At 42.8% G+C, this 22,327-nt stretch overlaps 1 protein-coding gene across 8 annotated transcripts in view; it reads left to right on the forward strand.

The window, feature by feature from the left end:
* The window catches only part of FRY (FRY microtubule binding protein), a 388,433-nt gene that overhangs the window by 335,377 nt on the left and 30,729 nt on the right, over positions 1-22,327 (forward strand). For 7 of the 8 annotated variants that reach the window (XM_030563058.1, XM_030563048.1, XM_030563011.1 and 4 more), the window contains 3 exons: positions 3,360-3,521; positions 6,837-7,003; positions 12,196-12,385. In XM_030563058.1, the coding sequence (XP_030418918.1) occupies positions 3,360-3,521; positions 6,837-7,003; positions 12,196-12,385 (519 nt within the window). The remainder of the gene's footprint in view (positions 1-3,359; positions 3,522-6,836; positions 7,004-12,195; positions 12,386-22,327) is intronic. The other variant, XM_030563065.1, reaches the window with a different exon arrangement.

Below are 22,327 nucleotides of genomic sequence, written 5' to 3' on the forward strand. Positions count from 1 at the left end.
GTGTGCATTATGGGTGTATTGGGCATCGCTCAAAGAGGAAGAGATACAATTATGTTGGCGTTTACCTGAACCCTGTATTTCTTGGTTTTCAGAAGTATGAGTTTTGCTTAATTCAATATTTTGGAAGGGCACAAGCTGTCAGAAACAGCCTTAACTCTGGGCATGTCTACATTTCAACACTACAGTGGCACAGCTACAACACTGCAGCTGTGTCACTGTAGCACTTGAGTGTAGACACTCACTGCAGCAATGGAAGGGGTTTGTCACAGCCGGGTCGTGGGCTGCCAGACTAGTGATCAGTGCCAGAGTCCACACTCATGAAACAAGAGTCAGCTAGTTCAGGATATAAGGAGATCAAAAGGAGACAAACTGGAGATCAGACCGTGAATCAGATGCTAGGAGTCAGGTGACGTCAGGATACCAGGAAATCAAGCCAAGGGGGCAGGAGCAAGATAGAAGACACATAGTCCAGGACAGGGTGGACCCAGTTATTCAGACAGCTTTCTATTCCTGCTTTAAGTAGGGCCAGCAGGCTAATCAACAGCTCTGGGACTCCACCAATAGACCCTCAGGGACAGAACCTCAAGCTGGGGCTGGGCTTCCTGGATCCTAGGGAAGCAGTGATCAGCAGGCTGCCAGGTGGAGGGTTGGAGCATGACTGCTCCCATGAACCTGGGTCATGACAGGGTTCTTCCATTGCTATAGTTAATACACCTCCCCAAGAAGCAGTAGCTAGAACAACAGAAGAACTCTTCCATCAACCTAACGCTGTATACTCCAAGAGTTAGGTCAGCTTAATTACATTGCTGAAGGGTATGGATTTTTCATACCCCTGAGAGATGTAGCTATGCTGATGTAAGTTTTCAGTGTAGACCAAGCTTCTGTGTTAAGTTTTTTGCCATTTAATTTCTCAGTTTTTTAAACAGAAAGAGAAATATTTGTTGGTAGATTAGTGGTTATTTAGACAGTTGTTGTTCTCACCTTGGTTTGCAGCTGAAAGGCTACCCTGGCTAGGAAATAATCAAAAAACCTTGCTTCTGTACAGGGCTTTTCATCAGTGTCCCCATTTTAGAGATAGGAAACTGAGGCACAGAGTGATGAAGTGACTTGCCCAAGGTCACCCAGCAGGCCAGTGGCAGAGCCAGGAATAGTCCCAGCCTACAGGTCTTTCCACTAGGCTATGCAGTTGCTATGTGATTCATCTGTGTTTCTCCTCTCACCCCACCCCCATATATTTTGTTATAGTGGAGTGGGGATAATGGTCGTGCTCTGAACTGTGTAGCTGCTAACAGGGCCAGTGAGACAAATCTTATCCATGGTCTGTGTCCCAAAACCTTGAGTTTTATTATATGGTTGTTACAGTAACTTTAAGCATGTAAGAGAATACTGTCTCTTCTTCTCAACCCCTGCTCCACCATTCCCTGCAACATTTCCAGATCCCCTCTCTTGTTCCTATCTAATTAAGCCAATTTCCTCTGCTACTCCTCATGTTCTCCAGCCCTTCCCATCTTCTCCTCTCCCACATCCCCTAATCTTCATCCCTCCCTCTTACTTGAGCCCCCCAACCACCCTTCTCTCCCCTGCCACCAATTCCCATTTATACCTTATGCTTAATATCCCTCCCTGACCAAAACCCCTCTGCCCTATTCCCACCTACTCTTAGGCCTGGTCTACACTGGGAGTGGGGATGGAATCAATCTAAGATACGCAACATCAGCTACAAGAACAGTGTAGCTGAAGTTGACGTATCTTAGATCAAATTAAAATTACTTACTTTGCATCGTCGCAGCGCTGGATCGACAGCCGTGGCTCCCCCTTTCAACTTTGCTTCTGCATCTCGCACTGCTGGAGTTCAGCAGTCGATGGGAGAGCAATCAGGGATTGATTTATTGCGTCTACACTACACACGATAAATTGATCCCCGATAGATCGATCACTACCCCCCAATCCGGCCGGCAGTGTAGATATACCCATACACCCGTAATCGCCCTGCCTCTCCCTTTCGGACTTCAAAGTCAGAGGCTCAGAGACGTGTGAAGTGGCCCATTCATCTCAAGGAGACATTCTCATCTGAAAGAGAATACCCCAGGGGTATGCATACAGCCTGAAACAATAGTTTGAGACCTGTGAATTGCTCCATTCCTGTCAGTGAGCATTCCCTTCCTTCTTCCCAAGGATTGGAGCATTTCTGATATGTGTCAGCAAGCATAGGAGTTCTCAGCTCCTCACCTCCGCCTCAGCACTGTGTCCCTAGTGCATGCTCCAAGCATGCCTGTTCTAAATGCCCCACCCAGAACAGCAGGCCTTCTCCAGATTGCAGATCACATGGGTAGGAGAAGGAGAGGAAGAGGGATTCAGACACCACAGAGCCTGGCTCATAAACAGAAGGGGAGAATGTGGGGTAGACAGACACCTCTGGCCCTATTCTCCCCCAGCCCTCTTGCCACTCACCCCAGTGTGTGTCTCTCCCTCACCTGAGCCCCCCAACCTTTCTTTCCCCTTACTACCCATCCCCATTTATCCTCCTCCCCTCAATGCAGTCCTAACCCCCCCCACTTCTATTCCCCCCATTCCTCTACCCCATGAAATGCAAGCAAACATTCACACATCTCCTTTTTATGAAAAGAATATGAAGATGAATACAAAACATATGAATTATATTCCCCTCAAATTAAAAAGAAAAATATGACAGCACCCATCCATACTTTTCCAAATTTTTGCCCAAAGTGGGACTTGATCTGACACTGGCCAGCTGCTTAGAGTCCAAGTACTACTGCTTAGCCCTGTGAACTGCCCAGGATCGTTAAAGGTTAATAATCCTGTTAAATCCTCTTTCCCCACTTGTTCAGTGTAATTTCTTTAGCATATCAGTGTGCAAGGCTTGCAATGCTCTAAACAGGAGATAAAAATCTTTTTGAAATAACCTTTTAATTTGAGTTCACTCCCAGGTGCCACGCACTCTGTTGGGATAACCCTTGAGTGTTGGACATCTTAGTGGGATGATCTGAGCCTTGGTTTGATCTCTGTCTATGAGCAAGAAAAGGTTACCAGAATCTCTCAACTCTTAGAAAAACTATTTTTTTTCCGAGACTATCCTGAAATCATTTGGGCAAATGGTCGCAAGTTTGGTCCATTAACAAAACCCCATGCTCCCATGAGTCACACCAAATGTCAGTTTGCATTCTGAGTAACCATGTAGATTTTAAAGCACTTAGAGTCAACCTTTAACCAGAAACCTGGTCTTAACCTTAACTGTAGCAGGGCTGTGACCTTAGTATAATAAAAAGGCATGTGATAGAGGAGCTTCATAACTGGTTATTTTATTAATTATTACTATTAATTATTATTCTTTTTAATAGATCATGACTCTTTCCCCCTCTGAGGATACAATTCACATGGACTCTCTTTCTACATCATGTGATACCACCTCAGCTGACCCACATCATTTTAATACAAGAACATCTAGCTTTGAAGTGTCTTTGCCTAACATGAGTAATTACCAGGTGTCTGAGGGTTCTAAGGTGAAGGAGTTTTGAGAACTTTCTGATTATACTTCTTCTAAAATGAACTTTTTAAAAAAAAAATCTTATTTTTAAAATGTCATGAGGGGTTTGAATGCTGGGGCAAGTATGTTTTCTCTTCCCCAAGTAGTATGGAGTGTTCGTATGTTTATGTATAGAGATAGATAGATAGATTTTTACACACTCTTATGTGACCCATACACTTCTTTTTTAACATTTGTCTCTTTCTATTTTGGTCTTTTTAAATTAAGTATTTTGCGTTTTGCATAGTATGAATGCCACTAACTAATGGCAAGATCAGGGCTGCCCAGAGGATTCAGGGGTCCTGGGGCAAAGCAATTTTGGGGGCCCCTTCCATAAAAAAAAAAATTGCAAAACTATAGAATATTATATTCTTGTGGGGGCCCCTGCAGGGCCCGGGGCAAATTGCCCCACTTGCTCCCCCCCACCAGGGGGGCCTGGACAAGATAAATATACGAGTCTCTGAAGTTGCAAATGCTGTAGAAATACTCCTAATGTTCTTCATGCTGATTTTTATAGGATAATATGCTAACCGGGGTGTGGGTGTATGCATATATTTGTGAGATTTTTTTGTATGTGGGAAACTATTGTACAGTTGTGTGCACTGGATTCAATTCTTGCCTTTTGGCATACTGTCAGAATGTTAAATGCCTAATTGCAGTATTATGTTAGATTTGCAAAACACTGTTCCATACAGCTGTCTGAAGTGAACCATGCCTGCAGACACAATTCTATCATTATGAAAGGTTGGTAAAAGATTATCAATGTGTGTGTATGGTAGGGGGTGGTTAATTCTCTTTCTTTTTGGTAATACTTCCATTGCAGTATATTAGCTGAACCTTAACCTTCCTTCCCTCCCTCCCACAATACAAAAGAAAAGAAAGAACAGGTGATACAACAAAATATTAGAGTAATCTGATATTATGTGTATCATTATGACACAATAGGGTTACCAGTCAAGCTGTTGTGGCTGAGCTGGGTACTTTTCAGATAACAGGAAAATAAGAAAATGAGGCAAGGAAAGAAAATAAATGAGAGAGTGTTATTGAGTGGGCAGGGGTTGATAACATTTTATTTCAAGTAGTTCTAGTCAAAGAGATTCTGTTGCAGGCTACGACTACTGCCCGCTTGATACCAATGTTTTAATAGTCCTTTTAATAGTTATTGATCTGTAAATTAAAGTCATAGACCACTAGTCATGAATGTTATGTGCTACATATATGCCTAATTTAAAAAACAGTATCATGAAAATTCATGTAATGTCCCTGTCCTCGTACTGACGTGTTTGGTACAAAGTTGAATGCGTGCAATCTGTAAAGGAGTAGAGAATGAAAACACACGGTGAGCTGTTTGTAAAAATAATACACAGATTAGATTAGTCCCACAACAGGTTTAACATTTATGAAATGCATAACCCAAGTTGATAAGGACCTTTCCACAGACAAGGTGAGTGAGATAGTATCTTTTGTTGGACCAGCTTCTGTTGGTGAGAGAGACAAGCGTTTGAGCCACACAGAGCTCTTCTTCAGGTCTGGAAAAGAGCTGTGTGACTCAAAGCTTATCTCATCCAGTCTTTCATTACAAAAACTTGAAGCTTGTAGCTAAATAATTTTACTTAGTCTAGTAAAAGCAAAGCTCCACTCCCGCCTGGTTTTATTCCTATATTTACTACTAGCAGGTCAGCAATGCAGAGGAGGAATTGTCGCTTTTTATATAGTGCCAAAAATTGTACTAGGCACTTCACAGGCAACCACAGAAGACATGGTCCCTTCCCCAGGAAACTTACATCAGTTTTAGACACAATGCAAGAAGTGACAGCAACAAATAATGAGAGTAGGTAGGGGAAAGGGAAACCTTTCCAAACCTATGTCTCTTTTTCAAGGTTCTTCTTAAGCATTCCTGTGTCAAAAAGTATTTGCCAATGTATAGTCAGTTTTTCAATCACGGAAGATAAAGAAAGTACCAAAGATAAGAACAAGATGGCACCTTTTTAAGCCTGGAAAGAAATTAAGTTACTTTGTTATGTCTGTAAGGGCAAAGATTGCAACAATTAGTAGATTATTAATAAGGAATTAGAGACTACTGATGGGAAGACCTAAAAGATATTCAGAGATTCAGATCTATCTATCTCTGGTATTTTCATGGCTCCTATCACTGTAATATCTAAACCCCTCGTATTCGGGAAGCATATTAAAACATAACTGAACCTTTAATGGTTACTTCTCCTTTATATCCCAGTTTTTTCTTTATATCATCTTCCTTTCTTCCTCCTAACTCCGCTAGAGTATATCTCTTCTGATAAGAACACTGACATTGCCATAACCAGAACAAACCGATGGCCATGTATATGATATCCCATATTTCAAAGTGGCTAATGCAGTTGCTAAAACAAAGGAAGGCATAACATGCATATAGTACTTCTAATTGCACAGTACCTGACCCCCACCCCCACTATCTCCTATTCCTGCAGTCTAACCAGATAACCTTCATTTCTCTCTTCAACAGCAATTTGCTTTCTTGCTGACCTGAGCCTAACAACTTTCCCTGATATCTGGAATCTGTTGCAGGCTGAGCAAGTGTGGTAATCTATGAAGGGCCAACTGTTGTCTTCAAATCCCATGTTACACAGCTTCCCCCAAGTCAGTTATATAATGCATTGTGAGGCCCCTCTAATCTGAAAGATGCCCAAGAGAAGGTGTGATTTGAAGATGTCATCCATTCCCACAGAGACTGACTTGCACCCCACTGAGGATGCAGAATAACAAAAAAGTAGAGAGAACTGGGACTGAGCTGAACTTTGTTCAGGTTTAAAAGTGGGACAGGAAAGAAAAGCCTCAGGAGAATATAAGGAGGTTAGATCTGGGATAGGGATCACCCAGGAAGCTGACTGTGTTCTGAAAGATGGGAAAAGAACACAGGAGGTTTCAGAGTACAAAAAGAGGCTGTTGCATTTCCAAAATGATGGGCGCATAATCCCTATATTCACTTTTTAAAAGTGCTTTGGAGCCTTTCTGAATGAAAGTCAGTCTGTAAACCTAGGTGCAAGACATGCTGATGAAGTTTCTTTAAAAACATCTTGATTAAGGGAATGGATTGTACAAATATATACAATTTCTGATCAAAAGTAACTTAATTTTAGTCTTTTTCATTTTCACTTTATATTTCTGTTGCTTAACAAATGTTGTTAAATATACATTTTACATACATTTTAGCTTGTCTGCTTATGAGCCAAAGTAATACATTTTAAATTTGCTGTTTCCTCTAAAACGTGATTGCTGTTGTTTGCTTTCTCAGGCCGAAGCTGCACATAAAGAGGAAGATACAACAGTGCATGAAGATGACCTTTCTGGGTCTACAAATGAACTCCCAGCAGCATTTGAATGCAGTGATAGCCTTAGCCTGGATATGACAGAGACTGAAGAAAAAGGGGACAGATTGTTGGAGCAGTTTGCTCTTGCCAGGTACTGGTATACTCTGCGGGGTGTAAAGTTCCTCTACAACACAGACCAAAGATATAGCCATGTAATTAATTTCTTAATATATCCTCATAAACAACATATCCCCACTAGCTATGTTGGCCACAACTGGAATAAAACTCATTGGAATTGAGGACTGTGGAGAGGATGACTCAGAAAAATATCTATCTTCTCAACCAAATTTATTAACACTTGAAAAACAGGGAAAGACATTCCTCATAGGAGAAATTATATAAGATTTGTGCATCCATCTGTACAGTAACACTGATCATGTGTATAGTACATTTCACCAAAAAAAATGGTTTGTATGATTAACATTCAAGAGTCAGATCATCCATGAAATCTCCCCCTTTGTGTCTCAGAGGGTAGGGGGTGCAAGGATGTCATAACTCTCACCTTTTCATTCCTCCAATCCTGTGAGTGCTGTGTGCAGGGATGGCCGCTCAGCATACATGGGAACAACTTGAGGTTCTGGTACATACACACTGCAGCCACTCTGAGCCCAGTGTCTCCCACAGTTCTGCTACACATGGGCTGCTCTTCTCTCTCTGCAGGTTCTAGTCACAGCTCAAAGCTGTGGCATGGCTTGTATCGGCCATGCCCCTTTCTCTCGCTTGCCACCAGATCCTCCGCCTCCGTGGCAGCCGATAGTGGCAGTTCACTTCACTCCCATCCCTTTTCTTTCACCTTTATTGTTCTGGCAGTTTTTTTGAGCAGTTCAAGCATTTTGTTTTGTTTGCTTCAAGCACAATGGTTACAGCCACCCGAAGCCTCCACTCTAGCGGCTTCCTGCTCACCTCCTCTACCCATTCTCAGGCATGGCAGAGCAGCCATGCAAGCCCAAGGCAAAATCCAGGTGATGCTCTATATGCAAGGCAGCACTTTCAGGCTCAGGAAAAAAGCGATTTTTGTCCAGCCTGTTCCCAATCATCTGACCGTACCTCTGCTAGGGCACTGAGTTGGGCAGGCCAGTTGGGTTCCCTAGCACCCAAGAAGCTTTGACTTCACCAAGAAAGAACCCAGCCAGGAGAGACGGAGCAGAACAGAGGCTCTAAGGAGAAGGGGGACTTCATCCAGCCTGCCATGGGGGTAAGTCCAGGGGTAAACAGGAATGATTAGAACCCTACTGGGATACCAGTCTCCCCCACTAGTCCTGAACTAGGTCTTAGATTCCTTGGAGAGAGATGCTAGACTCCTAAATAGACTCTTACCCTCCCATTCCAGATCAGGGGACTCCAGTAATGAAACCTCCATCTCCCACCCAGTGGGAGTGGGACTCTGAGAGGGAAGACTCTGAGAGAAAACTCTCTAGAAAGCTTTGGGTTGTGTGTAAGGCAAGCTGTGAGAGACCGCATTCTGGCCATCCCTGGGTAGCCATGCCCACAGAGTGTGCCAATAAGTCAAAAAGTCCAGAAGGAACAAAAAGGGAAAGAAAAAGTACAATAAATTGAGACGACCCTCAGCCTATTCATCCCCTGCCAAAGAATGAGCACTCCCAGGTTCTGAATGTGAGCAGGATTTGGGGAAAATGCAACAACAACAAATTTCCCCCAAAGAAGTTTGAGGCCATATGCAAAAAGATTTATGTCTACCACAGGTCCAACGTGAACAGGCTCCTGAGGACAAGCCTCAAAGTAAATACTTCCCTTCAGAATCCTCCCTCGAGGCTGCAATTCCCCTGCACTACACTTTTGAGGATGCGATTAAAGAGGAGTGAGGAAAACGCGGAAGGCCAAGCACATTAATAGATATGGTCTTAGATTTTACAAGCTGCAAGAGCCAAAAAATTGTGTAGCTGAGGTTCCAAAGTTGGATGCTGCAGTAGCATCCTTAGCAGGGGATATTTTTATTCTGACTGAAGAGGAATTCTTTCCTAAGGACCTCACAGATAGGAAGTGGAGACCACTCTTAGAAAGAGACTTCAGGTCATCCTGAGCCCCTCTCAGAGCGTCTCTCTTATCCACGTGCTTTGCAAGAGCTTCACAGTCCTGGGTGGAAGACCTCAGGACCCTGAAGGTCAGGGATCATCCTGACTTCTGCTTTCTTCTCAAGATAATTACTCTGGTAACAGCATTTGTGGCTGATGTTTCAATGGATGCAATGAAGTTTTCAGCCAAGTCTGTGGCATACAGCTCAGTGGCCAGGCATCATGTCTGGCTCCTTCCTTGGAAAGTAGACACTCTAAGCAAGTCTTGTATCCCTCCACATTCATAGGATCTCTCCTCTTTGGAGAAAAATTAGATAAGATTGTGGCAGAAAATGCTCCTAAATATAAGCAGTCCTTCCCTTCTCCATTGAGTACCTTCAGAAGGGAATACAATCACACCTCAGGCAGAGGTGCTCCTTTCATTATTCTTCCTTGCTGACGTACCAGAAGAAGCATAGCAGATACACCAATGGAAAACCCTGGTGCCAGAGTTCAAGCAGAAAGCCCAGAGGTTGGCCTGCAACCCTCAAAAGCCCATCCTGACAATAAGCAGATATGCCTCAGCCCAGAACTGAATCTAGAAGGCAGAATTTCCTACTTCTCAAAAGAATGGTTTGTATCGACCACAGATAACTGGTGAGAGAGACACTAGGTCAAGGATATTCCCTTGAGCTATGGGCTCCTCCCTCCCTCTTCTTCATCCAGTCCCCCCATCTCCACCATTCCCATCAAGCACAAATTGATCCATAATTAAATCTCCCATCTGCTGGATATAGGAGCTATGAAAGTTGTTCCCTCAGCAGAAAAGTTCTCAGGGTTCTTCATTGTTCCGAAACAAAGAGTTCATACTCTATAGGCTTCTTCATCGTTCTAAAGCGTACAGGGGGAGTCAGGGCCATTCTAAATATCGAAAAGCTCAACAAATGGATGACAAAAACAAAATTTCTGATGGAGACTCTAGTTTCTATGGTGACATCCCTGTGTCATGGGGATCTCCTAACCTCATATATCTGGCAGATGAATGTCTTCGTATCCCCATCCACCTGTGCCACCACAAACTTCTGAAATTTGCTTATGGCACAAAGCAATGCCAATACCAAACCCTCCCACTCGGTCTCTCATCATCCCTAAAGATCTTTACGAAGATGCTGATGGTCAGAGCCAGGCTCAGGTCACAAGGCACTCATCTATACCCCTGTCTGGATGATATTCTAATGAGAAATCTGGCCTAGCCTACAGCATATGATGCAAACTCTGGACCTCCTGCAAGCCCACAGCTTTGTGACAGACATCAAGAAAAGATCCTTGATCCCACTGGTAAGGATAACCCACCTGGGAGTGGACAGAGAGAGCTCAGTGGCGAAGATCTACCAATCACTCAACAGGTTCCAGAAGATGCAGGAGCTCATCTCTGTCCTGCACGAGTGCACCAAACCAATCATAGCTCAGTTCTTCCAGCTACTGAACCTCCTGGTATCATGCATAGGGGCCACAAGGCCTGCTATATGCATTCCCGCCCTTTCCTCATAGGGCAAGTAATTCAAAAGCTAAAATAGGAATAAGTGAAGGTGATTGTAATAGCTCCATACTGGCCAAGGAGATTCTGCAATCTGATAGAGCTGAAATTGGAATCAACATGACAGCTGCCACCCAGACTGGACATTCTTTTCCAAGGCCCTTTTCTCCACCCAGACTATCTTCAATTGACTGCCTGCACTGTTGTTGGAAGGAAAGCATTGACCATACTAGGCCTGTCTTCCAAATTGATCAGGATTTTGCTTCCATCCAGAAGAGTATCCACATTAAAAGTCTATTCTTCCATTTGGCCCAAGTTCAACCTTTGGTGCCAGGAAAGCAATGCTAATTCAAGAGATCCTGGAAATCTTGAAGAAAGTCTGGGATTAGTTAGAAAGTGTGGATAAAGATCGTCTGCCCAGCACCATAGTGCACTAAGTATTAGCCATTAGTAGAGTTCTATTTGCAGGATCCTCTGGCTCTTTGACACAGTATCTCCAGATAGCCAGATTTCTCAGAGCAGTCAGGCTTTTATGGGGAGCACAGGGACTGTTTTCTCCATGTACATGCACCATTCCACAGGGGGAATGCCCAGGAGGGAGTGTTTAAGTACCTCCTAAAGGAAGTAGTGGTCAGCACATTCCCCTGTTGCACCATGTTGTTTCAGGAAGAATTCTTCCTCCCTGAGAGAGAATTCCTCTGAGAGCTCTCCTTGGGACAATGCATCGCCACCCAACACAGCAGGAAAACTCTTTCAAAACTTACTACACGTGTACAAATTGCAGTTTTCCATAGGTCATACTCAAGTTATATCAAAACCAATTTCCCCTGAAAGCAAAAGGCCCTTCTCCTCAATTAGGTCTATTTCTTTGCCAAATTCTCGCTTTCTTCCTCCAACCTCACGGATTGTAACGCTACTCAGAACATATTTGGGGAAGAGGGGAGAACAATGAGGAAAGTGTGTTTTATTGTTGCTATCCTGCTACTCAAAAAACAGCTCTACAATATTTGCTCAAACTTTCCAAAATGTTAACTTTTGAGCAGAAACCAAGTATGGAAAATATCGGCCCAGTAGGTGATAATTTCAGAAAGTTCTGTGCAACTGAAAATAAGGATTAGAATGGAAACACTTCTGTAACCTTAATTGTATAGTGAGACCTGCTTTAAAACAGTGGTTCTCAAAGCCGGTCCGCCACTTGTTCAGGGAAAGCCCCTGGTGAGCCAGGCTGGTTTGTTTATCTGCTGCGTCCGCAGGTTCAGCCAATCGTGGCTCCCACTGGCTACGGTTCACCACTCCAGGCCAGTGGGGACTGCAGGAAGCAGCACAGGCTGAGGGATGTACTGGCCACCCTTCCTGCAGCCCCCATTGGCCTGGAGCGGCGAACCGCATCCACTGGGAGCCTCGATCACCCAAACCTGCGGACGTGACAGGTAAACAAACTGGCCTGGCCCACCAGCTAGCAGCGGACCGGCTTTGAGAACCAGTACTTTAAAATATTGTAGATAATTGTGCATATGTTACTAAGACAACATTATCTTATACCAGTAATGTGTGCTGCAGATGCTTAAGCTCAACCTTTTGAATGTATTCAATACACAAAAAGAAAAAGAAAGATAAAATTAATAATTGAAAAACACTTACTTGTAAAACATATTTTTAGCATCTTATCTACAGCCTCTTTTGGATGTATTTGAATTATAGAGTTAGATGGTTTATTTTTCTCTTCTCCTCCAGTTTTGGTGAAGGTGACAGAAATGCCTCCCCTCCTCCCTCTCCGTTCTTTTCTGCCATCCTTGCTGCATTTCAGCCAGCTGCATGTGATGATGCAGAAGAAGCCTGGCGTAGTCATATCAACCAACTCATGTGCGATTCTGATGGATCCTGTGCAGTTTATACATTTCATGTGTTCTCCTCTCTGTTTAAGGTAAGAAAATAGATTTGAAATTCTAAAACAATACCTTTAGATGAGCACATAGACACCTCCGCCCCCAGTACATTATTAAATAGTAGTAGTAATTAATTACTTAGTATGTTGTGTTAACCTCCTGTATTGCATGGTTACTTGGCCACAGAATATACTCTCTGCTGCATAAATGTGTCCTAGGATCACAGTTTTCCTCTAAAATATTGTGTATCTAGATCTGAAGATAACCTTAGGAAAATACTATCATTTTACACTTTTTTTATCTCGAGTCTGCAGACAGCCTGAAACAATAGCTGTGAAAGATGTTAAATACCCCATTTATCTGAAAGGACAACTAACTCTGAAACCTAAAGATGACTGTTTAAATATCTAACACTGTTAATTGTTTTGCTGGTAATAATCCAACTCATGTTCTTATCCCAAAATTCTAAAGTCCCTTCCATGCTTCCCCCCATGCCAGAGCTTCTACCATCCCCTACCCAGCTCCTAAAACCTTCTGCTTCCTTCTGGCAACTTTTATATGTTGCCAGTTTAAAAATCTGCACCATCACAAAAATTGAAAATGTGGGGACAATTTAAAATAATTTGCATTTAATATCAAACTAGCTGTCACCAGGGCTACTCTGGCTGATTATTTTCATATTTAATTCATTACACAGCTTGATTTTTTTTAAATGACGCTACTGCACAGTTTCTAGTCTGCTTCTTCAGTATGCCACAGAATCCAGGAACCTTCATGCACAATTTAGGTTCAGTTGGCCACAGAGTACATGGGGCCTTGATTACTATTCACAGTTCTAAGTTGTTTATTGCCATAATGTCTAAGCATCTTTACATCAATTTAAGAATACATCCATTCCCTCAAAAAAAGGAAACAACACCCATATTAAAACATATTTTCCTCCCTATTTCCTCTAGGTTCACACTCTATTCTTTTGCTGCCTTCCTTTAGGCTTTAAACACTGCAACCAATATCTGGGTTCCATTTTCAAGCTTTGATGCCTAAAGTTATGGACCTAAGTCCTTTTTTTAAGCAACTACTGGAAAATAACCATTTTAGGCACTTCAGTGTAGATTTAGGCTACTGTAGGCACCCACGTTTAAAAATTAGCTCTGTATTTCTTCCCTTGCTAAATATACTAGCTATAGATGTTGATAGACCAAAATTTGACTTGCTGTAAAATAATAAGCATCTATTCAAAGTGTCCTGACAGTCTCTTTTTTTTGAGGAGAGAAAGGGGATTGAGGGCATGCAAACCTGAAAACTAAAATAATAAATTATACTGTGTACAGTGTCCCCCTAAACATTACAAATAAGGACACTGTTTTTCTCTGATTGAAAGCACAACTATGCACAAAATGATTGGCTGTTGTGCCTGTCTGCTCCATTCTTGTAGTCTTTCTACTCTCCTCAGCATGATGCTGGGTGCTAAATGTACAACATAGTTTCCCGAAGACATTTTAATAACAGCAATGCTAAACTAAATACAACAAAAGAAAAGGTGATTCATAATATTAGCAAACTAGAATTTTCATCTTTTAACTTTATTTTTATTTTTGTATAAAATATAAACACATAATGAAACAACATAAATAAAAATACATGCACAAGATGAAAGTAGCATATAAATAACAAAATTCAATATTAATTATTTGCAAAACATGGAAAAAAAACAAAAACAAACAAAACTGAACCCATAGGAGACATTCAGGGCATCAATTATTAAAGTGACTAAATAGATAAATAAGTGAGAACATAAACCTTTGAGTACTGGAGACTAATACATACTAAACTGCAGAAATATGCAATAGTTTCATGTGTAACCAAACATCTTCATATTTTTCCCAAGCATTTCTAGTAGATAGTATTTTTTTCCATTAATGCAGAAGCAGAAAGCTGGCTCAGCCAATCTGTGTATGAGGGAGGAATTGCAGATTTCCATTTTTTCAAAATAACTATTTTTTGGCCACTAAAGGTTCCTGCAATCCATTTCTTAATACTAACTGGCAATACTAAGTGTCATAAAGCATCCCTAAAATACACAAGCGTGGAGAAGGAAAGATAGTGACACTTAAAATGTTTGAGAAAGTACTGAATATGGTGTTCCAGAAACATGCATTTTTTGACAGGTATAGAGGAAGTGCTAAAGGTTGGCATGTGGCTGTTTGTTTCTGTGTTTTGCCAATCTAGCCTTGAACCAGGGGTCTCAAACTCAATTTACCCTAGGGCCAGTGCCAGTCCTCAAATCATCCTGGAGGGCCAGTGTCACTCATGCTACCCAGAACCTGCTCCCCAAAAAACTCCGCCCCCATCCCACCTGCCTAAGGCTCTGAGACAGAGTTTGGGTGGGTGAGGAGGTCTGGGGTAGGGGATTGGAGTGCAGGCTCTGGGAGGTAGTTTGGAGGTGTGAGGGGATGTGTGGGAAGGGGAAAGGGGTGCAGGCTCTTGGAGGGAGCGGGGCTTTGGCACTTATCTGTGACTCCAAGGCAGGGTGGGCCTGGGGGCCTCCATGCACTTCTGCCCCCAGGCACTGCCCCTGCAGTGTCCCATTGGCCACGGGGTCGCTCGGGGCGCGGGCAGCACAAGCAGGCACAGCCCCGCCCCACCCCTGGACTGCAGGGAGGGGCCAGCAGCCACTGGAGCAAGCAGGCAAACACTGCTCAGCTCCGCTGAGCTGCCGGGGCCTCTGAATGGGGGGCGACTGGGGGCGGCAGGTGGGGCCAAGGGAGAGACCTGGCCCCAAAACTGCTGGAGCCCTGCGGGCCACACTGGGGAGGCTTGCGGGCCGTAGATGGCCCAATGGGCCAGGCATTTGAGATTCCTGACTTAAACAAATGTCCTGGAGTTCAATACAGTAATTCCTCACTTAACGTTGTAATTATGTTCCTGAGAAATGCAACTTTAAGTGAAACAATGTTAAGTGAATCCAATTTCCCATAAGAATTAATGTAAATGGGGGGGGGCTAGGTTCCAGGGAAATTTTTTTTACCAGAGAAAAGGCATTATATGCATTTTAAACAATTTTAAAGAAACAATTTAATACTACAATCATCATTGCTGAGTACGAAGCAATGGGAGGTGTCCCCGCCTTACCCCACACAGGCACAGCCCACTGGCACTGCAGACAATGAGGCAGGCAAGGAGGCTGAAGGTGCTGTAGGCTAGGAGAAACACGTTGCGCAGCAGCAGCCGCAGCTAGCCCTACTGTGCAAGCATCAGGGGTGGGGGGGCTCAACCCTCAGCCCACCCACTGCACCCCTTCCCCCTAGCTCCCACCCTTAACCTGCCTCTTCTCCCCCCTCCTCCTCCTCCCCCTTTACTCCGCACACCATGTCCTCGCTCCTCCCCCCTCCGTCCCTGCCTCCTGCCTGCGACAATCAGCTGGTTTGCTGCGTTCGGGAGGCAGGGGAGGGAGGGGGAGCCTGCATGCTGAGTTCTCACTCCTCCCCCTCCCTCATGCCTCCTGAACGCCGCAAACCAGCTGATTGCTGCGGGCAGGAAGCGGGGGGGAGCAGGGTGAAGGCACTGATCTGTGGGGTCCGCCAGCAGGCCAGAGGAGCTGCAGGGGGTCATAGGAGAGCTGATACAGGGGCCACCAGCTGTGGACAAAGCAGGCAGCCAAACAAGATTATAGTGGAGCATTGCACAACTTTAAATGAGTGTGTTCTGTAATGGAGCTGGGACATAAGATCGAAACAACGTTAATCGAGAGGACGTTAAGTGGGGAGTTACTGTAGTACCTTTTTAGATAAGCTAGGAAAGTACAATTTAGATGGGGCTACTATAAGGTGGGTGCATAACTGGCTGGATAACCATACTCAGAGAGTAGTTGTTAATGGCTCCCAATCCTGCTGGAAAGGTATAACAAGTGGGGTTCCGCAGGGTTCTGTTTTGGGACCGGTTCTGTTCAATATCTTCATCAACGATTTAGATGTTGGCATAGAAAGTACGCTTATTAAGTTTGCAGACGATACCAAACTGGGAGGGATTGCAACTGCTTTGGAGGACAGGGTCAAAATTCAAAATGATCTGGACAAGTTGGAGAAATGGTCTGAGGTAAACAGAATGAAGTTCAATAAAGATAAATGCAAAGTGCTCCACTTAGGAAGGAACAATCAGTTTCACACATACAGAATGGGAAGAGACTGTCTAGGAAGGAGTATGGCAGAAAGAGATCTAGGGGTCATAGTGGACCACAAGCTTAATATGAGTCAACAGTGTGATACTGTAGCAAAAAAAGCAAACATGATTCTGGGATGCATTAACAGGTGTGTTGTAAACAAGACACGAGAAGTCATTCTTCCGCTTTACTCTGCGCTGGTTAGGCCTCAACTGGAGTATTGTGTCCAGTTCTGGGCACCGCATTTCAAGAAAGATGTGGAGAAATTGGAGAGGGTCCAGAGAAGAGCAACAAGAATGATTAAAGGTCTTGAGAACATGACCTGTGAAGGAAGGCTGAAGGAATTGGGTTTGTTTAGTTTGGAAAAGAGAAGACTGAGAGGGGACATGATGGCAATTTTCAGGTATCTAAAAGGGTGTAATCAGGAGGAGGGAGAAAACTTGTTCACCTTAGCCTCCAATGATAGAACAAGAAGCAATGGGCTTAAACTGCAGCAAGGGAGATTTAGGTTGGACATTAGGAAAAAGTTCCTAACTGTCAGGGTAGTTGGACACTGGAATAGATTGCCTAGGGAAGTTGTGGAATCTCCATCTCTGGAGATATTTAAGAGTAGGTTAGATAAATGTCTATCAGGGATGGTCTAAACAGTATTTGGTCCTGCCATGAGGGCAGGGGACTGGACTCAATGACCTCTCAAGGTCCCTTCCAGTCCTAGAGTCTATGAGTCGAGTCTATAATATCTTGCTCTGGAAGAATTGCAAGGATAAAAAACTTGAAGTATCTTTCATATTAAGCCAGATATCCTTCTAGGTTTCTGTTGTGATAGTGAGGCTAAGTTCTTTTTATCATTGTTATTTGTGACTGAGACTAAGACAAAGACAGAGGTTACTGCAAAGCCTTAAACCACATATCAGTAACTCCTACAAAATGACGCTTGTTTCCATATTTCTTAACATGTTCTTCTAGAGGTGAGAGAGTTGAAATGGACCAGTTGTCCCCATCCGTGCATGAATCCTTGAGCATAGCTGCAGAAAGAAGGAACCATGAAACAGTGATAGCTGATATTTGTTACACATGTTGTCTAAGAAGGCCAGTCTATCATTTTGTGTGAGGTCTTTAATTTTTGTTAGTTCTTTTTTCTATCCAAATTGTTTTAAGCATAGAGTTGGCTTTGATACTGAGGAGTGGGTTGTCGCGTAGTGGTACGAGAAGAGAATTAGTAAGATTGGATGTTTTAATTATCTTAATATGTTACAGGATGTGCCATATAGATACAATGACTGGATTTTTCCTTAAGAGTGTGGGTAGCCTCTTAAGATATATAAAAGAAGAGCAAGAACTGAACGGTATACCTGAACTTTTTTCTATCTCAATCCAGGCCAATGTGTATACAGAGCCACTAGAGTGGAATCACCTTACAATAAGACACAATTGGAATGCTGGATAACAGAGATAAAAATGGCAACCCCATGTAACCTCCAGTTGCCCAGGATTTTTCAGGAGTCCATTGTGACAAGTGAGGCTGTTTTATATCCCATGTAAATTCCACCATAAACCTGTTTATTCGACAAAGAGTGAAAGAAAGACTTTGAAAGGCAATAGACTAATAATATACTGTATATACTTGTTCATAAGCCAATTTTTTTTAGTAAAAAAGGGAAGCACCTGAGAAGGGGGTTGGCTTATGAATGGGTATAGAGAGGGGAAGGTGGAACACAGCCCCTCCCCCCAACAGAGGGAACAAGGAGAAGCAGCACAGCCAGCAGAGCCAGAAGGGAAGAGACAGGGCCAGAGTCACTCTGCTTAGAACATAAGAACATAAGAATGGCCGTACTGGGTCAGACCAAAGGTCCATCTAGCCCAGTATCTGTCTACCAACAGTGGCCAATGCCAGGTGCCCCAGAGGGAGTGAAACTAACAGGCAATGATCAAGTGATCTCTCTCCTGCCATCCATCTCCATCCTCTGATGAACAGAGGCTAGGGACACCATTCTTTACCCTTCTTGGCTAATAGCCATTTATGGACTTAGCCACCATGAATTTATCCAGTTCCCTTTTAAACATTGTTATAGTCCCAGCCTTCACAACCTTCTCAGGTAAGGAGTACCTGCTACCTATTAATTTCATTTGGTGACCCCTAGTTCTTGTATTATGGGAATACGTAAATAACTTTTCCTTATCCACTTTCTCCACATCACTCATGATTTTATATACCTCTATCATATCCCCCCTTAGTCTCCTCTTTTCCAAGCTGAAGAGGCCTAGCCTCTTTAATCTTTCCTCATATGGGACCCTCTCCAAACCCCTAATCATTTTAGTTGCTCTTTTCTGAACCTTTTCTAGTGCTAGAATATCTTTTTTGAGGTGAGGAGACCACATCTGTACACAGTATTCGAGATGTGGGTGTACCATGGATTTATATAAGGGCAATAATATATTCTCAGTCTTATTCTCTATCCCCTTTTTAATGATTCCTAACATCCTGTTTGCTTTTTTGACCGCCACTGCCCACTGCGTGGACATCTTCAGAGAACTATCCACGATGACACCAAGATCTTTTTCCTGACTCATTGGTAAATTAGCCCCCATCATATTGTATGTATAGTTGGGGTTATTTTTTCCAATGTGCATTACTTTACATTTATCCACATTAAATTTCATTTGCCATTTTGTTGCCCAATCACTTAGTTTTGTGAGATCTTTTTGAAGTTCTTCACAATCTGCTTTGGTCTTAACTATCTTGAGTAGTTTAGTATCATCTGCAAACTTTGCCACCTCATTGTTTACCACTTTCTCCAGATCATTTATGAATAAATTGAATAGGATTGGTCCTAGGACTGACCCTTAGGGAACACCACTAGTTACCCTTCTCCATTCTGAGAATTTGCCATTAATTCCTACCCTTTGTTCCCTGTCTTTTAACCAGTTCTCAATCCATGAAAGGACCTTCCCTTTTATCCCATGACAGCTTAATTTACGTAAGAGCCTTTGGTGAGGGACCTTGTCAAAGCCTTCTGGAAATCTAAGTACACTATGTCCACTGTATCCCCCCTCTCCACATGTTTGTTGATCCCTTCAAAGAACTCTAATAGATTAGTAAGACACGATTTCCCTTTACAGAAACCATGTTGACTATTGCTCAACAGTTTATGTTTTTCTATGTGTCTGACAATTTTATTCTTAACTATTGTTTCGACTAATTTGCCCGGTACTGATGTTAGACTTACCAGTCTGTAATTGCCAGGATCACCTCTAGAGCCCTTTTTAAATATTGGCGTTACATTAGCTAACTTCCAGCCATTGGGTACCGAAGCCGATTTAAAGGACAGGTTACAAACCTTAGATAATAGTTCTGCAACTTCACATTTGAGTTCTTTCAGAACTCTTGGGTGAATGCCATCTGGTCCCAGTGACATGTTAATGTTGAGTTTGTCAATTAATTCCAAAACCACCTCTAGTGAGACTTCAATCTGTGACAGTTCCTCAGATTTGTCACCTACAAAAGCCGGCTCAGGTTTGGGAATCTCCCTAACATCCTCAGCTGTGAAGACTGAAGCAAAGAATCCATTTAGTGTCTCCGCAATGACTTTATCATCTTTAAGCGCTCCTTTTGTATTTCGATCTTCAAGGGGCCCCACTGATTGTTTAGCAGGCTTTCTGCTTCTGATGTACTTAAAAAACATTTTGTTATTACCTTTGGAGTTTTTGGCTAGCCGTTCTTCAAACTCCTCTTTGGCTTTTCTTATTACACTCTTGCACTTAAGCTGGCAGTATCTGTGCTCCTTTCTGACCATGCTGCTCTCCCTACAGCCTCTGAAGCAGCTGCAGCTCCGGGGCTGGCAGACTGCAGCTTTGCCACTCTGTCCTGCCCCCCAGAGCAGGCTGTGGCCGTGCCACCCAACCCGTTGGAGCACACTGCGGCCGTGCCACTTGGCCCAGCCCACTGGAACATGCTGCAGCTGCACCGCCCAGTCTGGCCCACCAAAGCCGGCTGTCCATCTTGGGGGGTGGTCAGCTTATAAACGAACTGGCTTATGTTTGAGTATATACAGTAAGTCAATCTTGAGCAGATATTCATTTTGGATATTTCTGTTCTCCCCAGTAAAGAAAGAAGGAGGAGATGCCACCTCTCTACATCCTTGGAAATTTCTTTTAATATATAGTCCATATTTATAGAAAATATTTTTGGAAGCTTAGGATATATCTTAACACCTGATTAAGTTATTTCCTTGCATATTTGAAATGGAAAATGCTGAAACTGAGAAGGATCTGGTCTTCTGAATATATCCATTGCTTCTGATTTATTCGAGCTAATGTGAAAACCAGAGATCTCTCAAAAAATGTCAACTACATTCAACAGTGACGGGAATGATGAGGATGGATCCTTCAATTGTACAAAAAATGTCATTAGAATATAAACTGATTTTGTGTTCTTTCCTGTCCATAGTCACACCTTCAGTGGCTGAGTCCTGAGATATGTGCATTGCCAGTGATTCCAGAGAGAGATAATAAAAGAAGGGTGACGGGACAGCCCTGTCTTGTGTGAAATGTGGGAGAAGTAATTCCATTAGTTGATAGTGAAGCAGGGGGAGAGTTGTATGATTCGCTGACCCAGTTCAGGAATACTGGTCCAAATCCAGTTTTTTTTAGGACAGCCATTATATAAGGCCATTCAACTCTATCAAAGGCCTTCTCTGCACCTAGAGATAAAGCTATGGAGGGAACATCTGAAATCTGAGTTTGTTGGATGAAGTGCACGATTTTTCTTGTATTATCACAACCAGTCTTCCTTTAAGGAAACTTACCTGATCTGCGTGTATAATTGATGGGATGATGGTGTCCAGTTGTGTCAGTAAAATTTTCGCAGTTATTTTGCAGTTTGTGTTTAATAGAGATATGGGGCAGAAGTCGCCACAGTTGCGGCCATCTTTGTTCTTTAATCTGTGAGTAATTAAAGCAGTTCTCATGTCATGAGATGTGGTTCCTTTTGGAATATTTCAGTGAAGACCTTTGAAAGACTAGAAGATAAGCTGATTAAAAAACATTTTGTAGAAATCTGCCAGAAAGCCATCTATTCCAGGGGCCTTCTTGGAATTCATTTTTTTATAGCCTGTTCGATCTCTTGTGTTATGAAAGCTTTGTCCATAAAGAGCATGAGTTCTGAGGTACAGTAATTAAAAGGTAGACCTTCAACAAAATGATCACATTTATTAGAGCCACACTGGTTGTCTGATTTATATAAAGCTTGATAGAATTGCTTAAATTGTTATTTACATCTATTGCTTCAAGGATGGCTATCATCTTGTAATAAGGAACTAATATTGTTGACTAGATCCATTGTAAGTCTTCAGGCAAGTAGTTCACCTTCTTTATCACCCCATTCATAGTATCTTTATTTGACCCTGTTGAGTGTAAATTTGACGTGGCTAGATAAGCATTCATTATATTTATATTTGGCATTGATTAGAGAATGTAGGAAGTTTTCATTATTTGGGTCAGTCTTGTGCATTCTCTGCAACTCATTTATTTCCTTGTCTAGAGGGCCTAGTAACTTGAGTCTCTGTGTCCTTGTTTTGGGAGGAAACTAGTATCTTCAAGCTAGCATTGCAAGCTAGGAGTATTTTTAACCCCATGAAATGGCAGTATTCTCTTCTTTGAGTTGAAAGCACAGGGACACCATCTTCCACAAGCTTTTTTCATCTAGTTCCTGGCTTGTCCAAAAATTGATTGTTTTTGCACCATAGAACTTTGCCACGTATTTGCTAACTTCATAATATAAGACTGTTGATCCAGGCCAATGGGAAGTTTCACAAACAAGTCC

Source organism: Gopherus evgoodei, chromosome 1 (assembly GCF_007399415.2).
Source record: "Gopherus evgoodei ecotype Sinaloan lineage chromosome 1, rGopEvg1_v1.p, whole genome shotgun sequence".
NCBI lineage: Eukaryota > Metazoa > Chordata > Testudines > Testudinidae > Gopherus > Gopherus evgoodei.